The sequence below is a fragment of the Mirounga leonina genome, unplaced genomic scaffold (genome assembly GCF_011800145.1).
Source record: "Mirounga leonina isolate KUSES-001 unplaced genomic scaffold, KU_Mleo_1.0 Mir_200, whole genome shotgun sequence".
Classification (NCBI taxonomy): Eukaryota; Metazoa; Chordata; class Mammalia; order Carnivora; family Phocidae; genus Mirounga; species Mirounga leonina.
The window spans coordinates 4,944,781-4,955,672 of NW_023270503.1; the positions used below are offsets into that span (position 1 = coordinate 4,944,781).

General features: G+C 56.6%; 1 protein-coding gene across 1 annotated transcript; it reads left to right on the top strand.

The window, feature by feature from the left end:
• The first annotated feature begins 4 nt into the window (after positions 1–4).
• UNC119 (unc-119 lipid binding chaperone) lies at positions 5–5,857 on the top strand. Its single transcript, XM_035027729.1, has 5 exons — positions 5–299; positions 3,818–3,931; positions 4,409–4,511; positions 4,698–4,870; positions 5,143–5,857. Exons 1-5 carry the CDS (start codon positions 74–76, stop codon positions 5,253–5,255), a joined length of 729 nt encoding a protein of 242 aa, XP_034883620.1. The 5' UTR covers positions 5–73; the 3' UTR covers positions 5,256–5,857.
• The last annotated feature ends 5,035 nt before the right edge of the window (positions 5,858–10,892 follow it).

A 10,892-nucleotide genomic window follows, 5' to 3' on the forward strand; every position in this document is an offset into this window, starting at 1 on the left:
CTCCCCCTTCTCTCGGCTCCAGCCGGCGCAGGCAGCCGCCGCGGCAGCAGGCGAGCGGCGGCCCGGCGAGGCCATGAAGGTGAAGAAGGGCGGCGGCGGGGCTGGGACGGGGGCGGAGCCCGCTCCAGGGGCCTCCGGCCCGAGCGTGGAGCCCAAGCCCGAGCTGCAGCTGCAGGCGGAATCCGAGTCCGGGTCCGAGTCGGAGCCGGAGGCTGGCCTGGGGCCCAGGCCGGGGCCGCTGCAGAGGAAGCAGCCGATCGGGCCAGAGGACGTGCTGGGGCTGCAGCGGATCACGGGCGGTGAGCACCGGCGAGGCAGCGCCGCCCGCGGCGGGAGGGCGGGAGGGAGAGAGCGCGGGAGGGGGCCCTCGCGGGGCGCTGAGCCTGGGCCCCCGCCCCCTTTCCCGCCCTACCTCCCCTCCCCCACCCGGGTGCCCCTCGCCTGAGTTCCCTACCCTTCTGCCTCGGAGCCTGAGATCTCCATGTCCCCTCTTCCCTTGATCTTGTGCCCGCCTCTTTTCCCTTTAGACATTTATTTTCACCCTACTTCCTTTCTGAGGAGGCCGTCCCCCTTTCCCGTGGTGGAGGTGGGGCAGCAGCTGCAACTGTGACCCCTTCCCCGTGGAATCTTCAGGGCCCTTTGAGGCTTTTCTCTGGAGTAATGAGGATGGGTGCTGAGTGCAGTCTGTCCTCAGTCCCCACCCTGGAGGCTAGGCGGAGGCTGAGCTATTTAGGTGACATTAAGACCCTCCAGTCTCCCTGACCATTAAATGCCCTCACTCTGGGTCCCCCAGGAAGTCTGGGTCCATTCTCCAACCCCAGGAAAGAACCTGGGCAGGAAGCTTCAGTGGGTTGGCTCTGGGCCCTCTTAAGGGAGTAGGTTAATGTGTGTGTCGCCCCCCCGCCCCCCTTTAGCCTGTCTTCTTCCGGGAGGCCTAGTCTCTGCTGTGGTTGAGTTTCTGAGCTGAACTGCCTGGGTTGAAGTCCCAGCTATGCCATGTAATTGGCTGTGTGACCTTGGGCAAGTAATTTCACCTCTCTGAGCATGTTCATCTGTAAAATGGGGATGATGGCACCTACTTTATAGGGCCTTTGTGAAAACTAATTTTCTGATTTTGTTTAGTGCCTGGCATACTGTGCATGCTCTGTAAATAGGGCTCTTTTGTAAGTAGTACCGAGGGCCCCACAGGACTGCTTATGGCTGCTGCCTGGGGGCAGACAACTGGGCATTCAGGGCAGGGGAGGAGGTTACCACAGGCAGGGAGCGACGACTAGGAAGTCTCATGGCAGAGGCAGCGGCTGAGCCTCAAAGAACGGAGGCATTTGGAGAGAGAGTGGCCCTCTACCTTAGCTTCGTTCATCAGTGATCCTGCCCCGACTTCCTCCGTGAGAGCAACTCCTGGGACCCCTCTCTGGTGGTGGGGGGCAGGTGCTGGAGTGGACCTGAGCTCTGCAGTTGCAGGAGCAGCAGAGCCCGAGGCTGCCAGACAGAGCCGTGGAGGGGACTGTAATGGCAGATCTAGGCCTGTACATCTGGGGCCCTGGGGGACCAGCCTTCTCCCTCCTGTCTCAGCCAGGCAGCAAGTGTTCTTGGCTGGGCCCCCAGAGCGCTGAGCTGCCTTGCCCCAGCAGACACCAGTAGACAGAGGGGGCCTGGACCAGTCTGATGTTTGTGCCAGTTGGGCTGTCACTGGCAACAGCAGCATTTAGAATGGGGGCAGAACTTCCAGGATGTTTGGAGGTCAGGCTGACCTGTCTGGGTCTTCAGTAACTTTAGAGCTCACTTTGCAACTGTGGGGGCTTCCAGCCCATGTACTGCCATGTGTCTTCTAATTTGGAGGAGAGTCATAGCCCTTAGAGATGGGGTGTTTGTGGGGGGATGAACAGGGGAAGGAAGGGGCTTCATGGGAACCCTTTCCTCTATAGAAGCCGAGAGCTGGGTTCCAGGGAATCTCCACTCTGGCACCCCCTGGTCTCTTTTGACCCTAATCACACAGATCTAAGGTTTGCTCCTCCTGGATTATCAGCCCTGAATCCAGCTTAGGAAGCTATTTGTGGCAGAGGGAAAGGGGGCAGTTGTGTTCTGAGCCTTTGGCCACTCTGCCCCTTTATCTGGCCTGACCCTGGGTCCCAGGCTTCATCCTTCCCTTGGCCGAAGGGAGGGTGTGGGTGCAGCCTTCTGAGCCATGGGCATCCCACTTCCCTCACTTCCTCTAAGGGCAAAAGGGCTGATAATTCCAGGTGTGGTAGAAGAGGCTGAGGGCAGACTGTAAGAACTTACTCTGGCATGAGAGGGGAGACTCCAAGAGCAGGAGAATGTGGAGAAGGAAGGGCTTTCCCGGGAGCTGGAGTTGGGCAGCTAGGATTCTGCTCCCAGTTCCGCCACCTCTTCTCCTTGTGACCTGTACTTTCTACATCTTTGGACCGGTGCTTACTTTCCGTGAAAATAAGGTGTGTCTAGGGTGAGGGAAGGGCTGCCCCCTGGCATTCCTCCTCTTTCTCTCCCCACCATGGACTGTGGCGGACAGGCCAGGGATCTGGCCCCTCCCCCAAGCCCTGCTGGACCCTAGGGTGCCAGGAGGCTACCAGGAGGGCCTCCTGGAGGGGGCGGCCCCGGGCTTGGGGAAGAGAGAAGGACTTTACATTCACTTCCTCTTCCTGCCCCAGAGGAATAGGAGGTGGCCCAGGGGCCTGGAGGGTGATTTCCGGGCCTCTGTGGGGAGGATGTGATGGCTTTCGGGCTGACAGCACCAGACCCACCACTCCTCCTTTCGGTGTATTGCCAGGGCCTCCCTGAGCACTTGCAGTTGCTGCTGCAGGAGAAGTGAGGGTTGGGTCAGGCTCTGATATTCCTAAGCAAGCTTCCTCAGCCACGGCTCACCACTGTTCCCAGTTCCTCTTCTGGGCCTGAGGACTCCCTTTCCCCCCATGCACACCCCCAAATGCACCTGCCACACCCTCTTCCTGGCTTTGCTTGTACTCTTCTCTCTGGGGGTGGCTCAGAGCTAAGGTTGGGTAGATGAGCTTTCAGGGGGTTCCCTCTGTTTGCTAAGACTTCCTCCCATTTGGAGATCAACAGGGGATGGGAGCAAAGGTGGCCCCCTTCCCCCAGTATTCCAGGATCTGGGCTTGAGTCAGCAGAGCTTTGGCTAAGCTGCTTAAGGGAGCTGGGCTTATATAAGCCGCTTATGGGGCGAGGAGGGGGGTGGGGAGGAACCGGGGAGGGCTTGTTGGCCTGCCCTAGCACCACCCAGGTCAGGGAAGTCCTTGCCTGACACTCCTAATGTAGCTCCAGGGGCAGCTATGTGGTGGAGGGGGGAATGTTCTCCAGGGAAGTACTGTGTATATCCTGAGGCAGAGTTATGTCACCCTCTTTAGCACGAGGTTCTCAAAGGCAGGGCTGTAACCCTCTCGTGCTGGGGCTCCTCATTAGATTGGGGACCCATCTGGCTCAAAGTCACTGAGCTGGCCCTGGCAGAGCAGAGGCCGGAATAAGGCCCCACAGCTCCAGATGGGAGGGAAACTGTGGGGGTGGGTGGCCTTGTCATCCACCCTCCTCCACCCTGCCCCCCTCCCCGGCCTCCAAGGCCTCAGAGGATAGAGCTGTTGGTCTCTCATTAGATTCAAGTGACAGAGCTGCATATCCCCCACACTCTGAGTGCTCTCTCAAGGCAGGGACTCAGTCCTCTCTTTCTGGAAGGCAGTGACCTTCCGGAATCAGAGAAAGTGGTAGCTAGTCTGGGGTTCCCCAAAGGCTGAGCTGCTAGCAGGGGCTTCTGGACGGGTCCCTCTTTTGCTTAGCTGCCTGTCTTCCCTAGACTACCTGTGCTCCCCCGAGGAGAATATCTACAAGATCGACTTTATCAGGTTCAAGATTCGAGACATGGACTCAGGCACTGTCCTCTTTGAAATCAAGAAGCCCCCAGCCTCAGGTGAGCGGTAGGCCATCGACAGAAGGACGACGTGGGCGAGGGCTGTGAAGTGGGTTGCCCAGGGATTCCTCAGGCTGCAGAGGGGTCAGAGCAGGGCTGGGGCTGGGCCTGGGCCTCTGCTTTCCTTTCCCATCTGTTTCTGGGGCTGGACATCTTGGGAGGACAGTCTGGCCCCTTTGGTCCCTGCCAGCCTGCCCTCTGCAGGCCTTCCTGGGAACTGCAGTCCCAGAGGCCCCAGGCCTCTCTCTCCTGGGGCCCTGGGAACCTCAATTGAAATTGGTGACCTGCTGACCTAGAAATCACCCCCCCCCTTCTGGGTGAAACCATTTAGCCAAAGGTCTGAACCCTCAATGTGCATCAGAATCTCCTGGGGGAATTTTTTAAGAATTCAGACAGATGGGGGCCCTGGGGTGGAACCCTGGGTGGGCCCGGGCCCCAGCCTGAAGCCCTCTGAGCCCCAGTTGGGGTACATTACAGAGCGGTTGCCCATCAACCGGCGGGACCTGGACCCCAATGCTGGGCGCTTTGTCCGCTACCAGTTCACACCTGCCTTCCTCCGCCTGAGGCAGGTGGGAGCCACGTGAGTCACTGGATGGAGGTGGGGGAGTGTTGGGGGGGAATGGACAAGGCCTGGGGGTAAGGGTGAGGGTGGAATGAGCCCCTCCTGAGTTCTTACTGAGCCTCTCCTTTGGGGGGTGGTGTCTGTCTTGAGCCTTGCCGGCTGACTTCAAGGCCAAGCTCAGCTCTGTCCCCTCCTGTCCGTCAGGGTGGAGTTCACAGTGGGAGACAAGCCTGTCAACAACTTCCGCATGATTGAGAGGCACTACTTTCGCAACCAGCTCCTCAAAAGTTTTGACTTCCACTTTGGCTTCTGCATCCCCAGCAGCAAGAACACCTGCGAGCACATCTACGACTTCCCCCCTCTCTCTGAGGAGCTGAGTGCGTGGGTGGGGCTGTGGGGGGCGGGGTTAGAGAGACCAAACTTGGGGGAGTGTGGGTCTGACCCCCTTTTCTCCCACCTTGGGTCTCTTGTGTTTGGCCACCATTCCTATGCCACCTGTAGGGAAACTGAGGCTCAGAAAGGCTGGGGGAACTCTTTGAGGTGGGTCTGAGGTTGTTCAGCTGGTCCCCATCCCACAGTCCTGAAGCCTCTGCAGTGGCCTGGCTCAGGCTCCTGACCTTTGCCCCAACTGGCTGGGCCTCTCTTGCAGTCAACGAGATGATCCGTCACCCATATGAAACACAGTCTGACAGCTTCTACTTCGTGGATGACCGGCTGGTGATGCACAACAAAGCAGACTATTCCTACAGTGGAACGCCCTGACCCGCAAAACAAGCCCCCCACCCCAGGAGGGTCCTGGGCCCTCCGCTGTGACCTCCCCAACACTCACCTCTCAACCTGAGGTCTTCTGCCTGGGGAGTGTTCCGAGAGCCCTGGCCCCTGAGTTGGTGATGGGAGGGAGGGTACCTGATGTCCCCAGTGCAAGTCTCTGAAGCCCATGGGGCCTGGCACGTGGGGTGGGGGGGTAGGAGGGCTGTCTTCCTCCATGTCCAGGAAGGCCTCCTGGGAGGGGAGTAGCCAGGGTTTCTGGACAGCCTAGCTGGGCCTCTTGGGCCCACGTTTAAGAATAGTGTTCCCCTATCCAGGCTTTGGCGAGGTCAGGGCAGGGACCCATTCCCTGTTCCCTACCCACCACCAACAGGCCATTTAGAGTCGTAAATTCACAGATGAATATCCGTTGGGGTGGGGGGTGGTCTGGCTGCCAAGATTCCCAAGGGGGTCTAGGCCTCAGCCACAGCCCCAGCCCTTACCGTCGGGGGCCGAGCTGCTGCCTGAGGTGTGGGAGGGCCCGGCCCAGATTGCAGCCTGTGGTAGGGACTGGACCAACTGTATATAGTTTTCAATAAACTCTCCTTTTCTGTTCTTTGGCTGTGGGCCAGCATGTGTGTATGGGGAGGTGCAGTTGGGGTGGGGCAATAATGTGGCTCCCAAACCTTCCTGTCCCCTAATCCTCTATAACCTGGCATCACACTCAGCATCTAGAGTCAGCATTTAATTCATGTTGCAGCTGGAAGGGGTTTTTCCTTTGATAAAGACAGAGACCCAGGCCCTGAGAGGGAAAGCTTTGGCCCAAAGTCATAACCAACTCTAGCACAACAGAGGCTGGGACAAAGGCCCTCAACTCTAGGGTAGACGGAAGGTGTGGGGGAGGTGGTCTTGTTCTCTAGCCCACCTTCCCCCACCCAGAGACCACTAGGACTACTAGGTTGTGCTTTTAGCCCTCATCCAAGAGACAAGGTGGACATGGTTTTGACTCAGGTCTGGAGCCATCTTGGGCTCAGCCGCTTTGGGGAACCGCCCGGCCTGGCTGCCCTGTGTGGAATGTTGCTTCTAGCCCCCAGCACTACCCCAGACCCAGAAGAGCTCTTAATTTCCTTAGTGGAGGAGATGGAGGAACTGAGGTAGGTGGAGAGTTCTCAGGCACTAACTTGGATATGCCCAGTGCCCGCCCCCTCTGGGCTGAGACTTAACCTCTCTCCAAGCGGCCTAGAAGTCCTGGGATTCATCGGGGTTCTGCGGAGCCCTGGCTGGGGCCGGGCCCTGGGCTGCACTCTGGGAATTCTAAAATGAGTGAGACACGAACACACACTTGTTCCTAGGAATAAGATGGACTGGGCCTACAGTGGGGGGCGAGAGTCATCCTGCTTGGAGGGATCTGGGGAGGGCCCTTGGAGGAGACAGCATCAGAGCAGGGGTACGAACACGCGGGATGATCGGTGGAAAGAGGCAGGGTGAGCGTTCAGGCACAGGGAACAGCATTAAGCAGAGGTCTGGAGGCAAGCTGGGCCAGGTGCCTCCGGGAAAGTGGCTATTTATGATGTGTAAGGAAGACAAATCTCTGGAGCCTCGTAGTCCAAGTGATGAGGCTTCTGGGGAAGGTGGGGAGGGTTAATCGTGAATGACCTGATCAGATTATCTCCAGCTGCTGAACGAAGGCTGGATTTGAAGGAGACTGACAGCTGACGCACACTGAGTGACAGGCCCGGGGCTAGGTGTTAACTTAGAATGTTCACGATCACTTCGGAGGCAGGCACGTTATTATGCCCATTTCACAGGAAGTGCAGGACCAGAGGGGTGAACACTGCATGGCTATTAAGTGGCAGTGTGAGGGGTCTAACCCTGCAGTCTGGCTCCAGGTCACAGACCACCATGCTGCGGGCAGAGGGGCCCTTTGGAGGGTGGTGCAGGAATTCGGGCTGACAGCCAAAGGGATCCTGAACTCGGTCAATATCCACGGAGATGGTGAGAAACAGACGAAGTGGAGATTATTAAGAGGGGAGATTTCCAGAACTGGAGGCTGATAGGATGAGATGGCTGGAGACAGGGAGGAGTCGAGGCTGAAGCCTGGTCCACAGCCTGAATGTCGGGGTGGGGAGAGGTGCTGTTACGGGGCTTGGGAACCCAAGTTGGATCAGGGCGGGGGCTGGGGGAGGTGATGGGTTCATGTTGGGACCTGCTGGGGTGTGGGTACAGATGTCCTGAAGGAGGTGACCAGGAAGAGACAGGAAATTCAGGCCCTGAGACCAGGAGGCAGATGAAGGCTGGCAACGGTGATTCTTGGAGGTCGGTGGCCAAAAGACAGTTGCTGAAGCTGCGATGGTGGCTGAGTTATGGGGTGCCCAGCTACTGGTGTTTAGTGAGCAGGGGGCAGCAATGCCGAATGCCCTCAAATTAACGGGGTGCTCCTTGCAATTAGTCCACCCCTCCCAACTCAGGGTCACTGAATGGGAGTAGGCAAGGCTAGAGAGTGAGAGCAGGGCAAAGGGAGAGGAACCCATGATGGAGACAGGAAGAGCAGCCGGAGAGGTGGAAGCAGAAGCCTATCTTGTAGTAGGATGTGTTAGAAGCTAAGGGAAGAAGGAATTTCACCAAGAAGCAAGTGGTCAGGAGTTGTCAGTTGTCACAAAAGTGAGGAAGGGGCACTGGGTGGGGTTGGGGGTTGGTTTGCAGATGAAGCTGTGTAGGTTTACAGAGTATTTGGAGTTGGAGGTGTTGCTTATGGGATTACAAGTCTACAGAGAAGCTGTTGCAAGCAAGAGGGACTTTGAGGCCTCCAGCTGTCAGGAAGAGGACGCTCCCCCACCACCCCGATAATAGTCTTCACAGTGCCTGCTAAGTCGAACCGGGTTGAGGTTCTGGATGGGGCTGAGGTCTGCATCCCTGGAGCAGATACCGGATTGGCACTCACCCCGAGAGTCCTATGTCCCTTGGGCCTGGAGGAGGAGTTCAGCTGGGGAAATCCTTGGCCCCCTGTCTCCTTGTAAGTCTTCATGTCTCTGGCACTGGTCCTGCTGCCAAAGATGCACCTTGCTGGCTTTGGTTCCTGGCACTTTCCCTAGGAAGATGGAGGATCCCTGGGCAGTAGAAGGAGGGAGAAGACAGGGTAAGGGGGGGTCTGATGAGGATGAGCTGTTGATCTTGAAGGTCCATGTGGGCCTTGCCAGATCTGGGTCTCAGATTTCATTTCTCTGAAGTGGGCCAGATTTCTTTGCTTTGACTCTTCAGGAACCTCATGAGGACCCCACCACTGGGTCGAAAAAGAAAGCCCAAAAGACCCACCATTCATGCCTACCCAGGCTGGTCTGTATGGTACACATTGGGGCTGCCAAACCCATTGTAAAATATTGAGATGCTTCCCTTCTGATGATAAAGAGTTGCTATCTGAAGCCCCCAGCACCTTCCTCCCTACCCTGGGCCCTCCCGTTAAGAGCCACCCTCCATCCCTCACCACCCTGCAACTAAAGAAAGGGTGCTTTACCTTTTTGTGTATCATGGACCCCATTGTTATCATCTGCTGAAGCCTAGAGACAATAAGGGTTTTTATGAATATAAAATATATGGTAATCCTAAATATTTTAGGTGTTGAAAACTATATAATATGAATCTATAGATCTGTTCTGGGACACCTGTAATATAATATGAAAACATCTGTGATTTCTAATCTGCGATTTCTCTACCTTATGACAAAGTCGCAGATTCTACTAAAGCCATTGTGATTTGTGGCTGACATTGCTAATGGAGGGAAATGCTAACTTTGAGGTCGAGATGAGTGAAAATGAAGGTGTGATTTCTTCATCCAACTTTTTAAAAAGATTTTATTTATTTATTTATCTTAGAGAGAGAGAGAGAGAGAGCATGAGCGAGTGGAGGGGAAGGGCAGAGGGAGAGGGAGAGAATCTCAAGTGGACCCGTGCTGAGCGCAGAGCCCGATGTGGGGCTTGATCTCACAGCTGCTTAACCAACTGAGCCACCCAGGCGCCCCTGTTCATCCAATTTAATGAACCCTATGAACTAACCAGTTTTAGGACCCTTATGTTTAGAGCCATCCCCCCCAAAACAGGTTAACTTCCCCAGAACCGGGCACTTCCCGACCCTGCATCCGTTCAGCTCACCCTCCATCGGTGAGCGTTTGCTGCGAGGCGGCCAGCAGGGGGCAGCATATGAATGGAAGTGCCGGACTCAGCTGCGAGAGCCACGGCAGCCGTTTTAAGTTTAAGGGCTAGTCTGGTTACAAACAAAAACAAACATGAAACCCCAAATTCTGTTTGCCACCTGCCTTACTTGTGTGGGTGCCAGCTCACTTGTAGGTGCGCTAAATGGGCCCATGGGACAGAGGGCTTACTCTGGAGGAGATCTCTGCTTACCACCTAAGCTGGAGGTGCAGAGTAGGGGGCTTAACAGAGAGCCTCCCCGCCTTTTCCTTTATAGTCAGGGCTGGGCTGGAGCGGGCGGGTCTTCCTCTTGCCTGCGCCGGCTGGCCATGTCTCCCTCCACTCCCCACCCTGCCCTATCCCTCTAGTCCTGGACACAGGCTCTTAGGGAGAGCGCTGCTGTAGGGTGGGGCTCTATTATGGTATCTTCTTTTTTTTTTTTTTTTTTAAAGATTTTATTTATTTATTTGAGAGAGAGAATGAGAGAGAGAGAGCATGAGAGGGGGAAGGTCAGAGAGAGAAGCAGACTCCCTGCCGAGCAGGGAGCCCGATGCGGGACTCGATCCCGGGACTCCAGGATCATGACCTGAGCCGAAGGCAGTTGCTTACCCAACTGAGCCACCCAGGCACCCCTATTATGGTATCTTCTACAGAGCCGTCCTCTGGGGTAGGCAGGTGGTGTTGACCCGCTTCTAGGCCTGGTCCCTGGAAGAACTTTCAAAGCAGAGTCCCCACCTGGGGCTGCTCTGAGTCTTGAAGTTCATGTGTATGCTTTTGTCTCCCACACCTACCCTCTGCCTGTTCAGGCAGAGGGTAGGGCTCCCTCTTAGTCTGTCCTTTGGTGACAGCAGTCCGTCTGGAGGGGGTACCTGGGAAGGGGAGGCTCAAGTGCAGCCGAGTGGGGCCCTGACCCTCAGAGACCACCTTCTAGGGCCAGCAGTGCCCACAGCACTGGGCTACGCTCTAGTCATGTCACCTGTGGAACCCATAGCCCCAGCCAGGGAAAGATGGGGGACAGGAAGGCACAGCCTGGACAGGAAAGTGACCCCTTCTTGTGTGAAGAGCTGAGGGGGCTCGAGGAGGAAAGTGGTGAATCTCAGTAAGAAGGGGTGTGGGGGGAGGGAATCTTCCTTCATAGGGGCTGGACAGCTGCTTCCTTGGATCCCTTTGGAAATTCTCCAGGGAAGAGGCCCCGCCTACCTGCCCTCTCATCCTCCCCAAGCTGGTCAGGAAGTCCTCCTAGATGGAAACTTCACAGTACAGAATGAGGGTCGGGGTGACATCACAGACCAGGGTATCTACAGTTAGTGTGGCCTGGCCTTTCTGCTCAGGGAGGAGAAATCCGGAAATGAAGCCTCAGGAGCCAAGACCACAGGCACTTGCTTTATTGTTCCAGGTCAGGGGACAACGGCGGGCCAGCTAGGGATCTGCTTGTGCGTAACCAAGCCCAGGCTAACCTCTGGGGGCT